The following is a 24,376-nucleotide window of genomic DNA, read 5'->3' as shown; positions in this document are numbered from 1 at the left end:
TCTTATCTCTTTTCTTTTCGAATGCGTCCCTACTGACCATGCCTGGTCCCAGAAACCAAGGTTGCAGATAAGTTGTGTTACCACAGGAATGAAGGTGGGTCCAAGTACGGGTACTGTCGCAGAGTGGACGACACACGCATTCCCTGTAAAGCAAAGTAAGTAACCTTGTGGTTTGAACCCTCCTGCTCCAAAAACTAGCGAAATTGCCCACTTCCAGCCATACATTCTGGTTTATTCCATTTAAAGAGAAAATGAATTTGGACATCATTCATTTGATAAACATTCATTGAGTGACTATTTTGTGCCATGTTTTAGGCTAGGCACTGAATTAAAGACAAATAAGAAATGATTTCCTTTATCCAGTCCCTCACGGTGGGTGCTTCAGATGACAACGAGTACAGTCACTGTTAAATAGAATAAATGTTTGAGGTGGAACATGCAACAGTGAATGGGCCTGGCTGGAAGTTTGTATGTGGATTTTCCAGTATACTTTAGGTGCTTTTCCATCAAGTGTCTTTCATCGTGATTCTAGGGATAGGAATATTTATCTACTCAGAGGAATAACCAATACAATATTTATACAGTTTTATTTAAACTTGCCATGGCATTACATAAAGAAACAAAGTACAGTAAAAGATGGACAATTCACCTGAAGAATTTGTTTTACTTTTTGTATTGATATTCTGGAAAAATTATAGAATATCATAAGCAATGAACTTGAGATTTTACTGTAAGTTTTTTTGATTCTGCAGTTTTAAGATGACTTTTAAAATTCAAATTATAATAGATTAAACTTTGTACCTGCTCCAAATTTTACACATACAAAGTAATGTATAACAAGAGATTGAACAAGGTTGTGTTTTCAAAGATTTTTATTGAACAATACTTTTTCTAGATAATAGATATTGCCAAACAAACTACATTTTGGACATAGGGTCATCTCTTGGGGAGTCTAGCCCTAAAGGACAATCATATCCTGTGGTCTTTCCGTTACAGGAAATCAGGACAGATGCAAAAGGGAAAAAAGTGTGTGTTGGGGTGGGGGCAATATGTAGTTTGAGATGTAGTGAGTGGGAAGAGAGTAGGGTAGTTCCGGCTTTCCTCTGTAGCACGTACACACACTATTGTTCTGTATAACTGTTCATATGAGCACTGGATAGTTTCTGTAACTGGAGGCACAAGCATTTCATTGTTTCCACAGGCTGACTTCCTAGTCACTTCTTAGTAGTCATTGGCTATAGTGGAGAGTAAGCCTGGCATTCCTTGTGCTCCAGAGCCTTCCTCATAAAACTCTACTTAAATGATTCAAGAAAAATATCTTCTCAAGTGTGAAAAGAATGCATGCCTTTCTTCACTCCTCAATCATATTTTCTAATAGCCACCAGAGATATCAGAAGAATCTGATTCTATCACTCTCAAAATAGTTTTTCACAGCCCTCCTCTGAATTCTGCATAAAACAATTGACTCCAATTTTATTGGCATTGATTTATTCACTTTGGCAGGAAATGAATGGCTTTATTGAGTCTTGAGTAGTTTTGTCTGTATTTGCAGGGAGGTAGTTCTTTCAGTAAACCTGCATGGCGTCTTGGAGTGTCAAGGTTTAGCCTTTTATTAACAGAATGATGGTTGAATTATTCTGCTGCAATTCATGAAAATACATAAGTAAACTTAGCTGAGCAAGATAGAAACTGATTTCCTAGGAGCCCTCCATGATGTGAGAAATCCATCCTCCTTCTATCTTATAGCTCTATTGTACATATAACCCCTATTCCCAGTTGTTTCTCTTGGTCTATGATGGCTTCTCCAGCTCCAGCCATCACATTCTAATAAGCAAAAAGGAGAAAAAATAGAGGAGTAAGACATACTCCCTCACATAAGGCCATCTTCAAGAATTTGTAGTTAAGATTCTGCTTTCTTCCCATCGGCCAGAACTTAGACAATTGACCAAAATTAGCTGCACAGGAGTCTGCGAATCGTGGAATTTTTTGAGCAACAATGTGCCTTGTTAATATTCAGTGGTTCTATTACTGAAGAATAAGGGGAAAAATGATATAAACAAGAACTAGCAGTCTCTGCTATAGGGAGAAATACTATTAGTTAAATATTGATAGGAAGCTGATTTATATTTGTATAAAACTACAATTTGGATCCTGGTATTTCAACTGCAGCAAATTTTGCCTTTTCCTCAGTGATGCCATGTGCGGGAAGTTGTTCTGTCAAGGTGGGTCAGATAATTTGCCCTGGAAAGGACGTGTAGTAACTTTCCTGACATGTAAAACATTTGATCCTGAAGACTTCAGTCAAGAAATAGGCATGGTAGCCAACGGAACTAAGTGTGGAAACAAGAAGGTAAGTTGAAATTGTAGCTTTTACTCAAGCGTTCTTTTTTTGTGTTGTTTGTTTGCTTCTCAAGGCCTTCTTGTGTTTCATGGAGCATACTTTTCAAAGCAATACTTATGCCATTCGTTTATGCGTGCCTGCATTCATTCCTTCGATATTACTTAAAATGTGCTTAGCACTAGGTTGTGAAACTTAGATAAATCTTGTTGCCCCCAAATCGGTAGGTTCTCAATAAATGATAGCCACTCTGATAACAATGAAGAGAATAATATCAATACTATTTATTGTTACGTAAATGACAATTATTTTAATTTTGCAGATGATGTGATATTAACATGTTTTCTATAATATTTTTTGGAATGGGTATCTTGTCTCATGTGCAACACTTAGTCCAGTAGTAAATATCAGTCTTAAGAATTGGACTGAAGAGGAGGATTGAGGGAATGACCCAGGAGGAATGAAGTGAAGTTAGGGAATCTTCTTTAAAGAGGACTTTCTAAATATTTTATTATAAAAATTATCTAGATCCCATCTTCCTATTTTCAAAAGAGTGCTGTAATTTCTTTAATAAAAAGGTAAGTTTGATAACAAAAATAGTGGCTAATAATATAAGACTAAATTCCAAAGAGTCAACAATTTGCAGAGCTGAAGCCACTGGACAGTAATGTAAACTTCATGTTTTTCACGTCATTTTCAGGTTTGCATTAATGCAGAATGTGTGGATATCGAAAAAGCCTACAAGGCCACCAATTGCTCCTCGAAGTGCAAAGGACACGCTGTAAGTTTCATTTTCCCCAAGCTTGACGAACCTATGTAATTTTAGGTCAGCTTTGATGGTGTTAAAGTAGTGTTTCAGCATTAAATGATTAAAATTAGTAAATTTGCCTAACCTTTCAGTAGTTTGGTACCATGAAAAATTTCTTCTACGAACCTGGTATTGAAATTTCTGTTACTGATTCATACATTCTCTAGACAACTGAAATGCTGCAGGGTAGGGGTTATTCCTTTTTCAGAATGGACTTAATTATGGATGAATAGGCCCTTGGGGTTGGTGGTTGAGTCTAGTGTGGAAAGTAACAGGGTCGTTGCTCCTCTAGGTGTGTGATCACGAGCTCCAGTGTCAGTGTAAAGAGGGATGGGCCCCTCCTGATTGCGATGACTCCTCAGTTGTCTTCCGTAGGTAACATTACACGTCTAACCTGAGAAAATTGTTCTCCTCTTCCAAGCTTTTATTTCATATTACATAACATTTCATTGCCTTCTTTCTCTCCTCTTGGAATTCCTGTTCTGTAGATATTGAATCCACAATATTAGTCTTCAAAGTGTCTTTAATAACTTTTTAGTCATATTTTCCACATCCTTATGCTTTTACTCTATATACAAAGATATTTCCTCAAATTTTATATTTGTAATTTTATTTTAATTATCCAAATTTTTTTGCTTTATGATCATTCCATTTTCATAGTAGCCTTGATTTAATGTATAGATATAGTATCCTCATAAAACTCTCTAAGAATATGACTTAGATTATTTTTGTAAGTTCATTTCTGTTCTCTGAATAATCTCTACCTCTTTTGAGTTTGATTGTTTTGTTTTTTCACCCTGTCTCTTGTATTTCATTGTGCTGTTTTCCTTCAGGATATGTGATGCTTAGTTGAATGTGGAATTAGGTTGACATGAATTAGCTTACATGGGTTTTCTTTGCATGTTGGTGTGCTTGTTGTACCTACCGATACCTCTCCTGATAGAAGATCTAGCTGTGAGCTCTAGATAGGCAGATCTTCCTACAGGCCATCAGGGTGGGAAGCACCCAGAGTAGGGATCCTCACCTCCAATCGCCATGATGAGAAGTAATATACTACAAAGCTATAGTAACCAAAACAGCATGGTACTGGCACAAAAACAGACACACAGATCAATAGAATAGAATCGAGAGCCCAGAAATAAACCCACACATCTATGGACAGCTAATTTTCAACAAAGGAGCCAAGAATATGCAATGGAGAAAGGAAAGTCTCTCCAATATATGGTGTTGGGAAAACTGGACAGCCACATGCACAAAAATGAAAGTAGATAATTATCTTACACCATACACAAAAATTAACTCAAAATGGATTAGACTTGAATGTAAGACCTGAAACCGTGAAACTTCCAGAAGAAAACATGGGAAGTACTCTCTTTGACATCAGTTTTAGCAACGTATTTCCAAGCACCATGTCTGACCAGGCAAGAGAAACAATAGAAAAAATAAACAAATGGGACTACATCAAACTAAAAAGCTTCTGCACAGCAAAGGAAACCATCAACAAAATGAAAAGACAACCTAACAATTGGGAGAAGATATTTGCAAACCATATATTTGATAAGGGGTTAATCTCCAACATATATAAAGAACTCATACAGCTCAACAACAAAAAAACTAACAACCCAATTAAAAAATGGGCAAAAGACCTGAACAGACATTTCTCCAAAGAGGATATACAGATGGCCAACAGGCACATGAAAAGATGTTCAAAATCATTAACTATCAGGGAAATGCAAATCAAAACTACAATGAGATATCACCTCATGCCCATCAGAATGGCTATAATTAACAAGACAGGAAACAACAAGTGTTGGAGAGGATGTGGAGAGAAGGAAACTCTTATACGCTGCTGGTGGGAGTGCAAACTGGTGCAGCCGCTATGGAAAACAGTATGGAGATTCCTCAAAAAATTAGGATAGAACTACCATATGATCCAGCTATTCCACTGCTGGGTATTTATCCAAAGAACATGAAAACACTAATGCGTAAAGATACATGCACCCCTGTGTTCATTGCAGCATTATTCACAATAGCCAAGACTTTGAAGCAACCCAAGTGCCCATCAAAGGACAAATGGATGAAGAAGATGTGATACATATACACAATGGAATACTACTCAGCCATAAGAAACAATGAAATCCAGCCATTTGTGACAACGTGGATGGACCTTGAGGGTATTATGCTAAGTGAAATAAGTCAGAGGGAGAAGGTCAAATACTGTATGATCTCACTCATAAGTAGAAGATAAAAATAACCACAAACAAGCACATAGAGACAGATTGGATTGGTGGTTACCAGAGGGGAAGGGGAAGGGAGAGGGGTGAAAGGTATGATTAGGCATATGTGTGTGGTGATGGATTGTAATTAGTATTTGGGTGGTGAACGTGATGTAATCTATGCAGAAATAGAAATATAATGATGTACTCATGAAATTTATACAATGTTATAAACCAATGTTACCGCAATAACAAAACTAAAAAAGAAAAAAAAGAAATCGCTCTAAGGAGAGAGCTCTTCATTGCATTTACTTACTGAAAGAGCTGCTTTTCCGCAGCGCTCTCTCATTTATTCTCCCATCTCTGTCTCTGATATAGTATGGCTATCTACAGTTAGCCTCTCTTCTGCTTCTCAGGTTCTTGCATCCTGCATTGCTTCTGGAGAGCATTTCTCAGGGCATTGTCCTGAAGCATGACTCACTCTTGTTCCATATACATAAGAGATGGGGACGGGGATACGGAGGGGTATGGGCCTGAATGAACTATCTGTCCCAAGTACAGATTCTCTGTTGGCTTCGCCCCCTGCAAAATAGCATCTTCTTCTGATGTTTGAGCTATTTTTTTTTAATTTGTTGATTCTTTGTTAGACTTCTCAAGAGGGAATAACATTTATTTCTGATGTTTGGAGCTATAATTTAGTGTTTCTGCCCATCTAAATCCCTTTGCTTCCTATCTTTCTGCAATTTCTAAAAATTCTTTACTATTTTTTTCTAGCGCTCTATGATTTTATTAAATATATATATATATACACATACATATATGCTATTTAGGATGTGTCATCTAGGATTTAGATAGGGTAGGGGGATAGATGCATGAACATAATCAACTACTTTAATTAGATAGCTCTTTAATGGTGCCAACACTCACTAAAAATCCTTTTAAACTATGACTTCCCTCTTCTTGAACTCATTATTTTGAGTCATCTACTGATTTGCTAAATCACCTCCACGAGTAATTTCTTCTTTCTTCTTTCTTTCTACATTAAACTTCCTGAGTTGCATTTATGAGAATTTATTTCTGTTGGTAAATAGAAAACAGGAATAGTGGGTAGAATTGGATTGGATTTTTTGAATCCCAGTTTTAATTTCATGAGTCTATTGCAGTAGATACCAATATTTAATGTTAGTCAACTGAGGCTACACTGAGTTTATTATTATTGTTGCTAAATAACCCCTTTAAAAATCATTAGGTTTATTTTTTTAGTGCTTTTAGAATTGCTACTTAATGAAAACTAATCACCTTGATACACCTGAGTGTTGCTCTCTTTCCAGTATCTTGATTGTTAGCCAGTGAGGCCTTTCAAACTGAGGATTTGGTTCTTTCTTCAGTTCAAGGAATGTTTCTCTTGTTACAGGTTTTAAAATTGATTCTGTTCCACTTTTCTGGTTTCTAATTCGGAAACATAAATTATTTGTATGAAATATCTCTACTGTGTGGCCTTCACGTCATCTTTTTTCTGACTGTCCTTTTCCTGTTATTTCTGGAAAGTGTTTCAAGATCATTCTCTATATCATAGAGTGAATTTTTGACAATGTCAGCACCCCTATTTATTAGTTATAATAACATTTAAAATATTCAGTGGCGTTTTTGTTTCCTTGAAACACTTGCATGCTAATCTATTGTTTTCTGTTATTTCATATTTTGGCTTTTTTTAATCATCTATATTTTAATTTTATTGAGAGTACCAAGCAGATGCCACCCTAAATTTACTTTGATTCTTTATAATTTTTTCCTGAAAAAATGCATTTTGTATATATTCTATTTCTAAATATTATTTTACATCTAATCTTTTCATACTTTTTATGCTTTTTTTCTCCTTAATTACTTAGGCATCCAATAAAGTAGAATCAATTCTGACACACTCTATTGAAGTATTTCCTAAAAACTTTCGCTTGGAGGACTGGTGATGCAAATTTACATTATATTACACCAAATTTATGTCTTAAAGGGTTCAAGGAGGCAGCTGGAGTGCTTCATAGTAGAAATGCGGGAAGTTTTTCTCTGAATAGCTTATTCTATTTGTTGAAAGCATTGTTTCAACAGCATTCAACTTTATCTGCCAGATATTCTTTTTGTTTTGGGACATTGTGTTGGTGAGTTTGGTTCCATTTCTGGTGTTACTTCTAACCTAACCGTGAAGGAAAGCCTCCACCAGACTGAGGAAAGTCCCTAGCTCAGGCAAGTGTCTTGTCACCTACAGGATAGATCCCAGAGGATAGTTTTCATGATAGCCAGGCTTCTAAATCTAAACTCGAATGAGAAATATTGCAGCTCTATTTTCATTAAATTCTAACTAAAATTTAGAATTTTCTACAATTACAGGAAAGTAAGGCAGTGAACCACAATAGTATTAGTAGTTCTCATGACTTCGTCACCAATAGAAATTACAAATATTTTTACATCACATTGCAGTTGCTGCATGTATCTCCAAATATCATACATGCATATCTCTAGTTTGAAATTATGGTAGTGATTAATCCAGTTAAGTTTTATAATTTAAGGGGTTAATAAAGAAGCACATTATTTAACTGTATCACAAATTGTTTTATAACATTTTGACAACAGAACTTTCTCTTTAATCCTATGCATTTTATTAATGAATTTAAAAACATTCAGAGAAGGAGTTTATAGGCTTTATCAGATTTCCAAAGCAATCTGTGCCACGAAAAAAATGTTAAGATCCCTACTCTGCAGTGTGGCTATACACGGCTGTGGGCTTTCGAGTTTATTTTAATTAAAACCAGTTTTTGTGAAAATATAATATATATGGAAATATATATAAATAGACATATAATATAGCATGTACTATTATTTATAATATAGAACAGATATTCATTTACATATATAAATATAAAAATGAAATATAAATTATAAAATGTACATTCATACAATACAATCTGGGCCAAGAAACAGAGCATTGCCCAGACATCTTCTCCCTTTGCCTTGTCCCAGTCCTAATGTCTTCTCTCCCTCTAAGGGTTAATCATTAACTTGTCTTTTATTATAGCATTTTGTTACTTTTCTTCATAGTCTTCCCTCCTAAATACGTATTCCTAAACAATATATTCTGTGTTTTGCTGTTTTTGCACTTTATATATATGTAATTATTGGTACTCATGGTCTTCTTCCCTCTACCTTCTGTTTCCATAATCCACACTCTTACACATAGCTGGAAGGAGTTTATTTTTGCTGTCGTGCATAATATGACAATATTGTCATGTATTGCTGCAATATCATATACACGTATGACAGTTTCTTTTTTTAACTGCTTTTATGGATATTTCAGGGTTATGATGAAAAAACATTTCTATAAATATTGTCATTCAAATCTACTTAACTTTACTAGACCATATCAAACTGTTTCCACAGTGGTTGCACAAATTCACACTCCTAGCAGAACTGAATAAAAGTTCCTGTTGTTCTACAACCTTTAAGCCATTTGGCATTATCAGACGTATTAAATTTTAGCCATTCTAGTGGGTTAGTAGTAATTGTGGTTTTAATTTGCTTTCTATGACTAATAATAATTAAAAAAGAAACTTTTCTTATTTTTTTGGCCATTTGGGTTTCCTCTTTTGTAAAGTATTTGCTCAAGCCTTTTTGTTTATTTTCCTTTTGAGTTGTCTCCTCTGACCCCTTTATTAACTTGTATAAGTCTTAATATATTCTTGATATAAGCTATTTCTGTCTAGCGTATGTTGCAAATAACTTCCCTCATTCTGTGTTTTCTCACTCTCTTATTGGTGTCATGTGATTAACAGAAGTTTTTAATTGCAATGTAGTCAATTTGTTAATCACTTCATTGATAGGTTTTTTTCTTTCTGTGTCCTTTTTAAGGAAACTTTCCCAATCCTAAAGTCATAAATATATATCCGTATATTATCTTCTAAAAGGCATTGTTGTATTGCCTTTTCAAATTTAAGTCTATAATCTATCTGGAATTATTTGTGTATGATGCATTCAATTTCATTTTTATCCTGAATGGATGCCCAATTGTTACAGCATCCTTCACATAATAGATCATCTTTCCTTAAGGCTCTATAGTGCCACCTTTCTAGTAAAGCAAGTGTACGTATATATGTGTCTTTCTGGGGTATCAATTCTTTTCTGGTGGTCCCATTTGACTGTGTGCCAATATAACACTCTTATTATTGTATCTTTAAAATAATTTTGCTATCTTATAGGTCATCCTTTAACTTTGTTCCTTAAGAATGTCTTGGCTATTAGCTGTTTGTATTTCCATATATATTTTATAATCAGATTCTCAAGTTACACACACAATTCCTGTTGGGATTTTCATTTAGCATAAATTACATCTATAGATCTACTTGGGGAGAATGAATTTTTATCTTTTGATAAAATATTTTCAACTATTACTACAGTATAGAAATTCAACTAATTTTTGGGTATTTGTTTTTGTAATAAATACCTCCGCTAACCTCTCAATAATTCTAGCAATTTACGTATAGATTCTTTTAGATTTTCTACATATTCAATCATATTGTTTCAGAAGAATGACAGTTTTTTATTCCTCTCTAATCTTTACAATTTTAATTTCTTGTACTTGTTTTCCTTCACTGAGTAGTACCTCCTGTCCTACTACAGAATAGAAATAGTGATAGCAACCTCTTTGTTTCTATCCCAGTCTCAAAGGAAAGACTTGCAGAGTTTTGCTCTGTTATCTGCAGGTATTCTGTACATATTTAGATCCTCTTCATAGGATTAAGGAAGTTCACTTCTATTCCTAGTTTGCTAAGAATTATACCAAACACTTTTTCTTTATTTATTGGTTAAAATGTTTTGTCCCTTTACTCTGTTGGTATTACAAAATAAATTGATTGATATTTGAACATTTATCTAGCTTTGCATTCTTTGGATAAACTCAACATAGAAATAGGATCTCTTACATATATTGATGGATGATGTCTGCTATTATTTTATCTTCACGCTATTGGCCTGTAATTTTCTCGTACTGTACTTGCTTATTTTGGGTATCAGAGTTATGCTAGTCATATAAAATGAATTGGAGAGTGTTCATTTATTAATATTCTCTTGAAGAATTTGCATAAGATTGGAAGATTCTTTCCCTAAATATCTGGTAGAACTTGTCAGTAAGCCGTGCAGGCCTAGAGTTCTGAAGAATATTCTAAATTAGAGATTCAATTTCTTTAGTAGTTATAAGACCCTTCAGATTTTTAGTTTCTCCTTATATAAGTTTTAGTATAGTTATGTTTTTTTAGACATTTTCCTACTTCATCTAAATTTAAAATTTTTAGTTTAAAATGACTCATAATACTTATCTTTTGAATATCAATGGGATCTGTAGCATTGTCTTTTCTCTTTTTTTATATCATCCAAAGAGAAAATTTTTTTATTATTTTTTTATGCTTTTTCTTTCTTTACATTTGTTTGCTATTTTAATTTCTACTATTCCATTCCCTTGCCTTAAGTTTCTTTAATATTTAAAAAAAATTCTTCAAATGGATGTTTGGCTCATTAATTTTCAACTTTCTTTTTAAATACATCCTTTTAAGATTGTAAATCTATAAATTTTCCTCTAAGAACTCCTTTGGTTGTAGCCCATATGGTAAATGATATTTTCATTGTCATTTTGTTAAAATTATTCTCTATTTTCTCTTTGCTTTCTTCTTTGACCTTTGAAATGTTTAGATATATATTTCTTTACATATATGCACATGCAGACTTTTTAGTTATTGTTAGATTAATACTTAGCATAATTACATAGGAATCAGAGAACTTACTGTGTTGAGAATATGTTAAAATTTGTTGAGACTTGCTTTATGGCTCAGCATATGCCCATATTTGGAAGTATTCTGCCTGTGAACACAAAAATATGTATTCTGCAGTTATGTGCAATGTGCAAACAAAAAAAGTATATTTTTTTATACCAAGTTTGTTAGTTGTGTGTAGATATATTAATTCATACTGATATTTTGTTAGTTTGTTCTACCAATCACTGAGCCAGGACTGTTAAAATCCCCCAAATTGTGAATTTGGCTGTTACTTATGGTTCTATCAGTGCTTATATATATTTTGAGACCATGCTACAATCTACATAAAAGTTTAGAATTGTTATGTCTTCCCAGTGAATTAACAATTTTTTTTTTTTTTTTTGGTGAGGAAGATTAACCTGAGCTAACATCCATTGCCAATCCTCCTCTTTTTGCTGAGGAAGATTGGCCCTGGGCAAACATCCGTGCCCATCTTCCTCTGTTTTATATGTGAGATGCGTGCCACAGCTCAGCTTGATAAGCAGTGCGTATGTCCGTGCCTGGGATCTGAACCTGCGAATCCCTGCCAAAGCAGAGCGCGCGAACTTAACCGCTACACCAGTGGGCAGGCCCGAATTAACACTTTCATCATTATGAAATGCTTCGATGTATCTCTAGTCTTCTTGCCTTTTAAAGTCTATAGTTCCTGGAAACTAATATAACTGTACCTATTTCTTTGGGTCTCTTTTGCACTGGTATAACATTTTTCTGTACTTTAACTTCTATCCTTTCTGAATCCTCATGTTTTATATCTGTCTCTTATTTTTAAAAAGCATATACACTTTTTTAAATTTTAGTCTCACAATCTTTATGGTTTTTACTTTTTCTGACTGTTCTATGGTCTCTTTTCTCTCCTTTCTTGTGGACTTATTGAGGATTTTAATCAATCTGTTTTTCTTTTTATTAGTTTGGAGACTATGCATTTATTTTATATTTACTTTACTTTTTAGAGCAGTTTTAGGTTCACAGCAAAATTGAGAAGAAAGTACAGAGATTTCCCATGTACTCTGACCCACACACACACAGCCTCCCTCACTATCAACTTCCTCCGCCAGAGTGGTATATTTGTTACAACTGATGAACCTACATTGACACGTGATTATCACCCTAAGTTCATAGTTTACATTAGAGTAGACTTTTGGTTTATTTACTTTTCACACCTTTCTGTATTTCTAAACTTTCATCTAGGATCATTTCCTTTCTTTCTGGGTTCCTGCTCTCTCACTAATCTCTCCAAAGTAATTTTTTCCTATTTTTTTAGTAATTCTGTGCTTTTAGAAAGATTTTTTTTTGGTAAAAATTTATTAGTTGTTTTTAGTGGTAGAGTTGGTCCAAATTTCCTAGACCACCATTACCAGAAACAGAAGAGGCTGTACTTTCTCTTCAGCTATTTCCATCTTCAACTGCAAACCTGCTTCCTGTTACAATGGCCTCCATCTGCCTTACCCCAGCTTTACCTCTGGACCACATCCTTTCAAATGAGGGGTGTTTGTGAAGACTGCCAAGTTCCTCTTTATTTCCTCAGGTACCACACCACGCTTCTGAGAATAGTGACAATTCTGACGTTAGTGCAAGTGCATAGTTTTCATTCTGAACGTATCTATCCTATATCTAACAGAAATGCCTTAGAACTTTATTTCCTTTGACTTTTTGGATAGGAATTTTTATGGAAGGTGGAGAGTTTTAGATATTTGAACTGTTATTATCTTACCTAGAATTCTACTTCTGATGTATCTACCTCTGTCTACATGTATGTGTGTTCACACTTATGAACTTTTCTTGCACTTACACAAAAATTAATCTTATTATTGATTTGCTGATCTCTGTAATAAGAGAACAGCAGTTGGTTGCATTGCTCTTCAAAATTGTACCTCCTAGTGTCTGGGGTTTCAGATTATCATAAGAGAAATGAATATTTGAGATAGCAAAAGATGAAAGTAATATTCATTACTTAGATTAGTAGGTAAAATAGACCCAGGAAATTTGTTTAAACCATTTCCCAATTCACGAGGCCACATAATTACTTTTCTGTCCACATTAATTCAAATATAGAGCAAATATCATCAGGACAATCACTTATGTCTCTATCAATTCTCTTATTCACATCTCAGCTCCTCATTTGCTACTGACAGGAATGTGATTTTAAGGCTTCAGTTTCTTTTTCCCTGTTTTATTCCAAAGCTGAAGTTTAAAAACATTACACTCCTTTCCTGCCGTCCTCCTTACTTCATATTCTCTCTAATTTCCCAGCCCTTCATTTTGCAGTTATTACAAACATCATCCCATCTAACGATTCTCTGTAGTATGATGCTTTACCTAAATCATATGAAATTTTTTATATAGATGTCTCCTTTATTTCCTCTATCTAAATAATATTACAATAATCACGATCAAAATACATTTTTATTTTACTGACTATGAAAGATTTTCCAGGGAATGTGTGCTCTTTGGGGAAAGGGTAAATGGAATTAGTGATGAATAAAGAAATAAGGACTAGTGTGGTATATTTTTGGGAATTTCTCATCTCCTCACGAGGCTGGGGTTCTTTGTTGCAGACTTCTCCATTGTGGTCGGGGTGCTGTTCCCTCTGGCTGTGATATTTGTGGTGGTTGCTGTAGTAATCTGGCACCAAAGCCCCAGAGGAAAACAGAAGAAACTCCAGAGGTAGGCTTTTATCTTGCTTTGGGGATTTTTTTGGCTTCTAAATTACTTTAAATTTAAGAATTTGACCAAATTCTCCAATTTAATTTGGTTTCCTTCAAATACATAGAAATAAGTATAGATACATTTTTCTTGGACCAGAGGCTGTGTATCCTTTTACTGGGAAAGGCTTCACAGCAAGATATGCCTTTTTCTTCTGTTAATCACTGTATTTATAATTAATAACAAGAGTAATAGTAACTCTCTATTAAATATTTTTACACTCATTATAAAAATACAATACCTAACATTTATTGATCACTATCTTTATGACAAGCACTGTGCTAAGTCCTTTTACATACATTATTTCATTTAATATTCACAAGAATGAGGTAGTAACTATTATTTTCATTTTATAGATTAAAAGGTGCTATATATTAATCTTTACAACAATCCCACCAGGTCAGGCACTTCACATTTTTATAGACGTGGAAACAGAAGCTCAGAGAGGTTGACAAACATGGTCCAAGTCCTACAAAGTGAGTGATGGAGTCTTGATTTGCACCTACATCAGTCAGTCTTTCAGACATGGTCTTGAAACTACGGTATCTTTCTAGCATTTTTTAAAGACTGACTTATGCACTCCTAATGCACTTTTAATAAATACTGAATGAATCATTGGTTAAAAGACATAATTTAGATAAAAGTTGGATTCAACACCATCGTGATTAGGAATCAGGGCTCCTGTGGAGAATCAAGAAGAAAATAAGGGGTGGTGAGGATGGATTACAGGACAAGGAAACCTGAAAATGGTCCTAGGAGCAGAGGAAAACCCAGTCGATAACCAAGGATGGCACAGTGGGCGAAGGAAATTGGCAGCTTCTCTTGAGTTTCCCCCTCATGGTGAAGGAAGTGCTGAGTCAATCTGTATGATCTGCTTTCACATACAGGCCACTGTCTACCTCTGGCACCAGGCCACGCAAACAGAAGAGGAAACCACAGATGGAAAAGGCTGTTCAACACCAAGAGGTGAACCTGAGTTTATACTGTGTTTGCCAAATCAGTTTGTGATTCTCTCGATCTCTTGTCCTGACCACCTATCTATCATTTCTACTCAGCAGAGTTCTACAAATCCACTTCACTAGTTTGTATGTAGGGAGGATTGTGAGCTCTGTCACTACACATTCAGAAATTTCTCCTTTGCCTTTTGTTAAATGCAAAAGAATTTCCTTAAAATGCAGAAGCTACTTTGCTGTGATTCGCAAAATACAAAGAGAATAAAAAGAACAGGAGGACAGATGCCAGATGTCTCTTTCTTTCTCTCTGAACTCTAGGCTGATTCTTTTCCCTTTTGCAAATGTCCAGTAAAGACAATAATATGTCTATTTGTATGACAATATATTTAATATGTATCACCCTTAATGCCCTGGTTGTGTCCTGCAAGTTTAGAAATTTTAGCGGAAGTTGGTTAATGATAATGACATTTGTAATAATGTTTTTGATGGAAACTTACCCATCTCTGGTAGCTCTGGACACAGCAGAATGCAACCTCTGGGCCACTGGGATTTCCTATCCAGTCTCTTGGTGTCATCTTAGTTCTGATCTCTCATGTCTTGACAGGACTGCTTATTTGGAAGCTGAACTTAGGAAACCGATCATTTTATTTTAAAATATGATTTTTTTCTTTTTAGATGAGTCAGATGAAGCTTCATGCACCCGATCTGCCAGTCGAGGGCAATGAGCCTCCAGCTTCTTTTGTGAGTTAGCAACTTCTCTTAAATACCACTTCCAATCTAACCTCAAAGAAAGACGTAACCCACAATGCCCAATTATTGCTTTAGGAGAATGTTGAAGTCCATGTGAACAGTAATATAAAATATAGATTCTTCTGCAAAACTTTTTGAAAATATAAAATGTGAGAACGTGTGCCTCTCCATTATACTCCTAAGTTTAACCCCTCGGCCTGAATTCCTGGGTCTGAAAAGCTGAAACTTTGGTTGGTACAAGGAGTCCCAATCTGCTTTATAGAGTGCCATCTTTATCATATGTTTATTGGTGTTTGACATATTTCTGAATTGTATGTGCTCAGTAAATGAAAGCAATTGAACTTAGGTTTAGACTATTCTCATGGGTAGAGTTATAAGTTCTCCATTTCTGAAAATGATTTAAGCCTTTCCATTAAGCACACCTGTTTTCAAGGCCCCATCTTTGAATTAAAATTTTTTACCTTCTCACTAGCTAATTACAAAACCGGATTTTCCGCCACCACCGATTCCTACTTTTGTATCATCTTCCTCTTTCCTTGTAAGTAGCAGATGGTCACTGGTGATTTTTTAAATGTCTCTTATGCCCGATGTGAATGGTGTCTCTAAATCTGTGGGTTCTTTATCAGACTATGTGCTCCCTAGGCTAACCTGAGATGTCATAGCATATAGGTATATCTAAGAAAGCAAAGCCTACTTGCTATCTATAAATTAGTATGGGCATTAATTTTTTATTATTAAAAAATAGTTCTACTGTTATATAATTCTTAAGAAATGATAAATAGTTCTGCGGTAGGAGGTAAACTGTCGTCTTCAAAGAATAGTTTCTAGATGCTTATTTTGAAGGATATAAAATTTTATTATAAATTATGTTTTATTTTATTTATTATAGATAGAATAAGGTCTATATTAGTCATAGTTTTCTGTAGGATGTGGGATATGAAAAACAGATCACATATAGGCAAACCTGGAATAAAAGTCAGGCACTTATGAAGTCAAAGGTAGAATTTACTCACTGAAGTAGTTACTGAGCATATTTCCTCATATTGGAACTCTATTGTGAGTAAATAAGAAAGAACTAAAATTTAAGGTCATTTTTTTTCAAGAACTTTTACATTTCTAGTGGGAGAACTAGTCATATACATATGGAGCACTTAATTCCTCATATATTTTTTGTGCCAAAGCAGGTGATAACTAATGAAAAGAATATGGTGAGGGGAAAATAAATGGGGTTGGAGTGGTTAAAGTAGGAGGAAGGTTCATTGAGTAAGTAGCTGGAATTTGAACTGAACCCTGAGAGTTGGGTAGAATTTAAATGAGTGACAAGGAGGTAAGGAATTATTTAAATAAGGAAATAAGTGTGGCTTAGATGGGAAATGCATAGCATTTCTAATGACCTACCATTATTTTTGTCCCTAATATAGCATAAAGACACAAAAGTATTTCCCTCTACTCTTTTCAAGGATAAGCCAATGTCTACACCTATGGTAAGAAATCTATAGCCAAACCGTTATAATCTTGTAGAGCTCCTAGTATCAAGAAAAGAAGTTCTAGCCATGCCTTCCTAGAAAATGTTCCCTAAGAACAGTATGATTGCAGGATGAGTGCTAACATATGTCTTCCTTCTGAGTTTGGCCAATAACCAAGAGGAAGAAGGAAGAGTCTTAGCTAGAAAGTGATGATGACCCCAATATTCTTTATTTTCTCAGAAATATTCCCCAGGGATAGTGAGATGGAGGAAATTTCCCGTAGAATAATCACCCAGTATCTCATAACTCTTCTCCTGATCCCCCACCCTCTCTATATCAAGCTAATTAGCCAGTTGGATAATTGAATCCCAGAATGGTGTTTTTCTCACCTTCTTTCCCTACCCTCTCATGTTTCCACTCCTTCACTGTGATATATCAAATAATCTATAAAATAGAAAATGTGACTACAGAGAATTTATTTTAATTTCTCAATAGTTCAAAGTTACAGAATATCTAAATATTTAGGAAATATTGATCATTTAAGAGTTTTGTCTCTTTTAGGGCTCCAACCCCAAAATCTGAAGCAACAGCTAAGCAAGGATTGGTGGGTGAATGATCAATGTGGAAGATTGGCCAATCTGGATAGAAGAAAAATATACTTACTTTCTCACTATAATTCGTTCTTCATACCCAAGGAAGTTAACATTTCTTGATTCATGTTATGCTTTGAAAGGTTAAACAAAATTTTTCAAGAGAGACATACTCGAGAATCTTTGTATGAATTTAAAATTTCTATTCTTTATGCTCATGGGAAGGAAGAGGACTCTAAAGAAACAGCTATGATGCTGAAATCTCTAATTAGGTGACTTTCCTAGTCACTCCTCCCCCCTTTTCTTTACTGTGATGTTAACTAATATTTTGAACACATTGATATTATCATTTGGTAGAAATTAATTCACCTTCTAATTGAAACAAAAAACAAGAAATCACGGGAAACTGGAAGGGATAGAAATTGTACATTCATCATAAGATTACCAGCAACATCTTGATTGTTTTAACCATTAACTTGTCAAATTAGAACCCTCCATTAAGAAGAAAATTATACAAACATTCTCTGATTTATATAATATCTCTTTCCTACATTATCTTCTGTTATCCTTATTGGCTGTGTCATTTGAGGTTTACTACAATTGAATAAAACTTTATTAATTAACTTTTTCATAGAATTTTGTATAATTCAGTTACTGGCAAGGTTAAAGTAAACTTCACTTTCTAATTAGAGAAGATTTGAGTTAAATAAGTAAACAGCATAAACCAGAGGTTGTAAACTGGTGGCCTGAGGACATGTTTGCAGATTTATTTTATTTGGCCTGAATGATTTTGGCTGCAAAGCATTTTAAAATGTTTTGAATTTATTGCCAATATTTAAAAATTGGGAGATCTTCCATAAACATCCAGATTTCCAGCTTTTTAAAAGTAATCGGTTTGTCAACACTGGAGTCACATTGCCGTTAGCAACCATCAGCTCAGTTGACTGGTGGTGGAGCAAACATTGTTGGTTGTCTACCAAATAACCTCATCCTTCCTTGCTTTCAGAACCCCAATTTTGTTCTGCTGTCCACATTTTAGAAAAAGTGATCCTAACTCCATCTCATGGGTAAATCTCTGTCACTCAAAGTCAATCATCATAATCTCATTTCCCTTCCCAGTGGTTGATTTGGTAGTGAAGGGACAACCCTCCCCTTTTTTATTTTGCCAATGAGACAAGAGAAGAAATATGTTGGGGAATTTCTAGGAAAGATATCCTTGTCTCTTCTTCTGGATGTTGGCATCTGGGTATTCTATCTGGTATTGTTGCAACCATGTTGTGATTATGAGGGCAAGGCTGATATTCTGAGTAAGATAGAGCAGAAAGATGAAAAGAATAATACCTGGTCTTTTAATGATGTCATTGAACTGGTAGATTAATAACTGCTGGAGTCAACCCACACTTTGGAACTTCCTGTGGATGATCAATAAAACTTCCTTATTGTTTAAGCTACTTCGAGTTGGATTTTCTCTTACTTGCAACGGAAATCATCCTAACTAATAACATAGCTGCTTCCATTATTAGGGCTGTGCTTTCCATTCCCTCCTTACTGCTATATATATTATTTTATATTTGGTCTGCTTTACCCATTTCCAACACAGACCTCACCCCTGTAAGCCTTCATTTCCATGAGGGACTTTGCCCATGAGAAGTTGATTTGCCCTTGCAGTGAGAGTTTCTAGATGAGCTCATTCTGGCCTCAAAAGCGAAGCTCACTGCCCAGCAAACCCAGAGTCCACCTATCCTATCAGCCTCATTATAGCAGCCTTTCTTTCCATGTGGGAGTTTACCGTAGAACACACTAAAAAGTACAGCTTTTCTGCAGTGTGAGGTTTCAGAAGACCCTACCCTAACCCAGAAATAAATCCTTATTTCCCATAAAGCCATAATCTTACTTGTGACTGATGTATGTATGACTCTTTGCTGGTTTTTGGTTTGTTTTGTTTTAATTCCTGTCCCAGTCTCATTTTTTAAAATATTGGTAAAATGGAAATCATGAATCTATGAATTTTGAACTAGCCACCTATATGGCACGAACTGGAAATAAAACATATGCTCTCAAGAACTGGCATCTGTATATTCCTGTAGATTCTGGAGTGATGGTACTAGGTTCCTGATGCAGAGGCATTGTAGGTCCCTTGTGGAGATAGACAATTGGAGGACAATGACAGGAAAACCAGTCTTTTAACCTAAGACTTTGAACCCAAGCTCTACAAAGTTTCCTGTGGAGCTGAACTGTAAAGCAATGTAGACAGTTTAAAGCAAAGACTTTGATTCCTAGTTCCAAACTAGATCTGCTACTTACTGAGCGTAAGGGAATTCCACTGATATGACATTTAACCACCTCAGATATACCACCAAGCCTGCTTTTATAATGAGTTATTTTTATCTTCTCTATTTTTTTTTTAAAAAAAGAACAGATTAAATTATGCTCTACAACTAGTATACCACAGAGTTTCTGTAGATACTCCTAGTGCCTCACCAAGTTACTGCTGCTTATGAGTTTTGGGAATGCTTTTTTTTTTTTTTTTGAGGAAGATTGGCCCTGAGCTAACATCTGTTGCCTGTCTTCCTCTTTTTCCTTTTTCTCCCCAAAGCCCCAGCACCTAGTTGTATATCCTAGTTGTAGGTCCTTCTGGTTCTTCTACGTGGGTGCTGCCTCAGCATAGCTTGATGAGCAGTGAGTAGGTCTGCACCCAGGATCCATACCAGCAAACCCCGGCTGCTGAAGCAGAACGTGTGAACTTAACCGCTATGCCCCCGGGCTGGCCCCTGGGAATGCTTTTAACTTTGTATGAAATAATGAAGCATGCGTGAAAAAGAAAGCAAGTTTTAGTTGCAATCAGAAATTGTGGAAAGGGCGGAGCTTTGTTATTATTTAAGTTGTAAGTAATGACACCTATGTGGTAAGGAATTGAGGGTGGCCTCAGGCCAACAGCCAGTGAGGAAGTGAGCCCTTCAGTCCAACAACCCTCAAGGAACCAGTTCTGCCAACAGCCACTGTGAGCTTGGAAGCAGCTCCTGTCCCAGTTGGATCTTGACTGCCACCTTGTGAGAGAAACTGAAGTGGAAGATTCAGCTAACTTTTGCCCAGATTACACAAACACAGAAACCGTGAGATAATAAATACGTGTTCTTTCAAACTGCTATGGTTTGGGGAAATTTGTTATGCAGCAATAGATAACGATTACAAGAGGCAGGGTAGAGATCAAATGTTTCAAATATTCCAGACAGGTTTAGATAGAATTAACCACTGTATTTAACAGGACTTCCATCACCCCAATACTTTTTTCTCTTTCTCTCTCTATATTCTCTTTCATTTATTCTTCTCTCTTTTTCAGGAGTACTGATTATCTGCTTGAGAGCTCTGATATCCAGTTTTCTCGTATATCATGTTCTCCATCAATTTGTTTACCTATTTCCTTGATATTTTTGAAGAATTCCTTAAGTTTACCTTCAAAATTTTTGATTTTATGTTCTATACTGTCAATCCTCCTTTTTACTAATTTTAAGGCATTTTATAATTGTTTCTCATATTTACTTAATAAAATTCTCTTCTATCTCACTTTAGTTTGACAAAAACCTGCCAATTAACTTTTTGCCTTTTTTTCAGAATTTTACTTTTCAAATTAAATTAACAAAGCAAATTCTGTCTAAAAATTATTAGTGTTTCTCAAAGTCACCATTTTTCAAAAGTACGTCCTTCCTCAGCCACTTGAGAACTATGTTCCCGATCTTTCACGAATACCATAATTTCATTGGAGTTTTATTGCTATTTTCCAGTTGGTTCACCTTTGTGTTTTAAAAGTCCTATCTTGACCTGCAGTATTCTCACATTTTATATCTTTGATGATACAATCCATCTCTTGAGCTACAGAACTTTGGTACACTAGCACTCTGAGTGTAATATGGAAATAGGTGGGGCCGTAAGTAAATCTTCCATATTCTTCTCTGCCCAGATTCTTTTTTCTACTTAGCTAAAGGTGTCTACCAAGGCCAGACCAGGAGTGGCACAGCCTTGTTGGTGATACTGAGATCTACCTCATCAGAAAAGATCCTGACTCATTAGGGAAAAGCCTCTACCAACAAAATCTGCAACCATCTTGGTACACCTGTTCTTGAATTTGTCTAGTCTTTTCTGCTGCTTCCAGAAAAAGACCTTCCCTTGCCAATGACAACTTTAGAATTGCTTAGAAACTAGCCCTGGATGATCTGCTATGCAGCCCAACACTAAAACACTACTACTACTATTATTATTACTGAGTAAGTAATATTATTATGGAAACTAAATACATAAGCAGAAGAAAATTGTGGTATGTAGTTTATTGTGAAGGCATCTCCTTGTTAAAATTTAATTCTTTTCTCTCTCATGCCTAGCGTTGAAGTCCATACTCTTTTTTTTTTCTGAGGAAGACTGGCCCTGGGCTAACCTCCATGCCCATCTTCCTCTACTTTATATGGGACGCTGCCACAGCATGGGTTGACAAGCAGTGCATTGGTGTGCGCCCGGGATCCAAACCCAGGAACCCCAGGCGGCGGAAGCAGAGTGCGCGCACTTAACCACTGCACCACGGTGCTGGCCCTCTCTTTCTTTTTTTTTTTTTAATAAATCTTTTTTAAACGTATTGTGGTGAGAATATTTGACTTGAGATCTACCCTCTTAACGGATTTTTAAGTGTAAGGTACAGTATTGTTACCTGTAGGCACAGTGTTGTGCAGCAGATCTCTAGATCTTATACATCTTATTCATCTAATTCAATTTCATTATAATTGAAATTTTATACCCGTTGATTAGCAACTCTCTGTTTCCTCCTTCCAGCCCCTGACAACCACAATTCCACACTTTGCTTCCATGAGTTTGACTATTTTAGATACCTCATATAAGTGGAATCATGCAATATTTGTCCTTCTGTGATTGGCTTATTTCACTTAGCATAATGTCCTCCGGGTTCACCCATGTTACTGCATATGACAGGATTTCCTTTCTTCTGTAAGGCTGAATAATATTCCACTGTATGTATATACCACATTTTTTAAATGTTCATCCATCAATGGACATTTACATTGTTTCCACATTTTGGGTATTGAGAATAGTGCTGCAATGATCATGGGATTGCACATAACTCTTTAAGATCATGATTTCAATGCTTTTGGATAAATATCCAGAAATGGAATTGTTGGATCATATGGTAGTTCTATTTTTAATTGTTTTGAGGAATCTCCATACTGTTTTTTATAGTGGCTGTAGCAATTTACATTCCCACCAATGGCGTACAAGGGTCTCCTTTTCTCCACACCCTCGCCAACTCTTCTTATCTCTGGTCTTTTTGATAATAGCCATCCTAACATGTGTGAGATGATATTTCACTGTGGTTTTAATTTACATTTTCTTGATTATTAGTGAAATTAAGCATCTTTTCATATACCTGTTAGCCATTTGTATGTCTTCTTTGAAAAAATGTCTATTCAGGTCCTTTGGCCATTTTTAATCTGGTTATTTGTTTTTTTGAAAATGTATATAATAAAACTTTACCATTTTAACCAATTTCAAGTTTACAATTCAATGGCATTAAGTACGTTTACAATGTTGTGCAACCATCACTACTATCCATTTTCAGAACTCATTCATCATCTCAAACAGAAACTCAGTACCCATTAAATAACTTCCTGTTACTCCTAACCCCAGCCCTTGATAACCTCTTTTCTACCTTCTGTCCATATAAATTTGCCTATTCTAGATATTTAATATAAGTGGAATTTTACAGTATTTTTTTCTTTTACTTAACCGGCTTATTTCACTTAGCCTAATGTTTTCAAGATTCATCTATGTTGTAGAATGTATCAGGATTTCATTCCTTTTGAAGGCTGAATAGTCTAATATCATTTTAATGTATTTGCTGCTTTAAACAACCGGAGACAATTTTTGGATCTCCACATCCTCATTAACATTGTTTTTATTCTTCATTTTCTAGCAAAATAATGCTTTTTACACTTTAATTTGTACCTTGATGGTGAACATATTTTTAAGTTGATGATTTTACTCACTTTATTCCTAGTATTTTGGAACCTTGTTTTAAGTCAGGGTTATTGCTATCCTCTTCTTAGCGAGAAGCGCGTCTAAGGTTGCTTTCTTAGACTCATCAAGCATCTGCATCAGTTCAGTGTTGAAATCCTTGGTGTGCCACTCTGATGGGAATATTAATTTAAGGAAGTTCAGAAATTTGTCTAAGTGAAAAACAAGGTGATGACAATACGACTATAGATAATGATCTCTTCCTGACATCCCCATAACTGCTGAGAAAGGTGGTCTCAGCCTCTGAACTGCAAAAATCACTGCATTTCTCATAGAGAAGGCCTGAGATTCACGGGCCAAGTGTTATGACTCAGCGCGTAGCATTTTTCCCTTGTAAGTCTATGTGTATTTCTAAATTCTTTAACTGCTGTGAAACAGCTCACTGAGATTTGTGTGTCTTTTGGGACATGGTGTAACTATAATTGGAATGGCATCTACAAGGGTCAATTGGGAGCGAGACTTGTTTAGTTCTACTTGCCACTGCCAGGGCCAAGCAGATCCAGTGGAGAGTTGAAGTGTCAGATGGGGAACCAGGAAAAGCCAAGAGAAAATTTTATGGACATGTACAGAAGAGATTAAGAAAAAGTAAAAAAAAAATATATATATATATATATATATTATAATGTTA

General features: G+C 35.3%; 1 protein-coding gene across 1 annotated transcript in view; it reads left to right on the top strand.

Moving 5' to 3' along the window:
* ADAM28 (ADAM metallopeptidase domain 28) overlaps nucleotides 1-24,376 on the top strand; it is an 84,442-nt gene that overhangs the window by 50,020 nt on the left and 10,046 nt on the right. Inside the window, exons 15-22 of the mRNA XM_058549829.1 lie at nucleotides 53-155; nucleotides 2,191-2,350; nucleotides 3,039-3,119; nucleotides 3,439-3,517; nucleotides 13,770-13,878; nucleotides 14,805-14,883; nucleotides 15,546-15,611; nucleotides 16,093-16,158. Coding sequence (XP_058405812.1) covers nucleotides 53-155; nucleotides 2,191-2,350; nucleotides 3,039-3,119; nucleotides 3,439-3,517; nucleotides 13,770-13,878; nucleotides 14,805-14,883; nucleotides 15,546-15,611; nucleotides 16,093-16,158 — 743 coding nt within the window. The remainder of the gene's footprint in view (nucleotides 1-52; nucleotides 156-2,190; nucleotides 2,351-3,038; nucleotides 3,120-3,438; nucleotides 3,518-13,769; nucleotides 13,879-14,804; nucleotides 14,884-15,545; nucleotides 15,612-16,092; nucleotides 16,159-24,376) is intronic.

This window comes from Diceros bicornis, chromosome 11, assembly GCF_020826845.1.
Source record: "Diceros bicornis minor isolate mBicDic1 chromosome 11, mDicBic1.mat.cur, whole genome shotgun sequence".
NCBI classification, from domain to species: Eukaryota; Metazoa; Chordata; class Mammalia; order Perissodactyla; family Rhinocerotidae; genus Diceros; species Diceros bicornis.
This window is presented reverse-complemented; position numbering and strand designations above follow the sequence as displayed.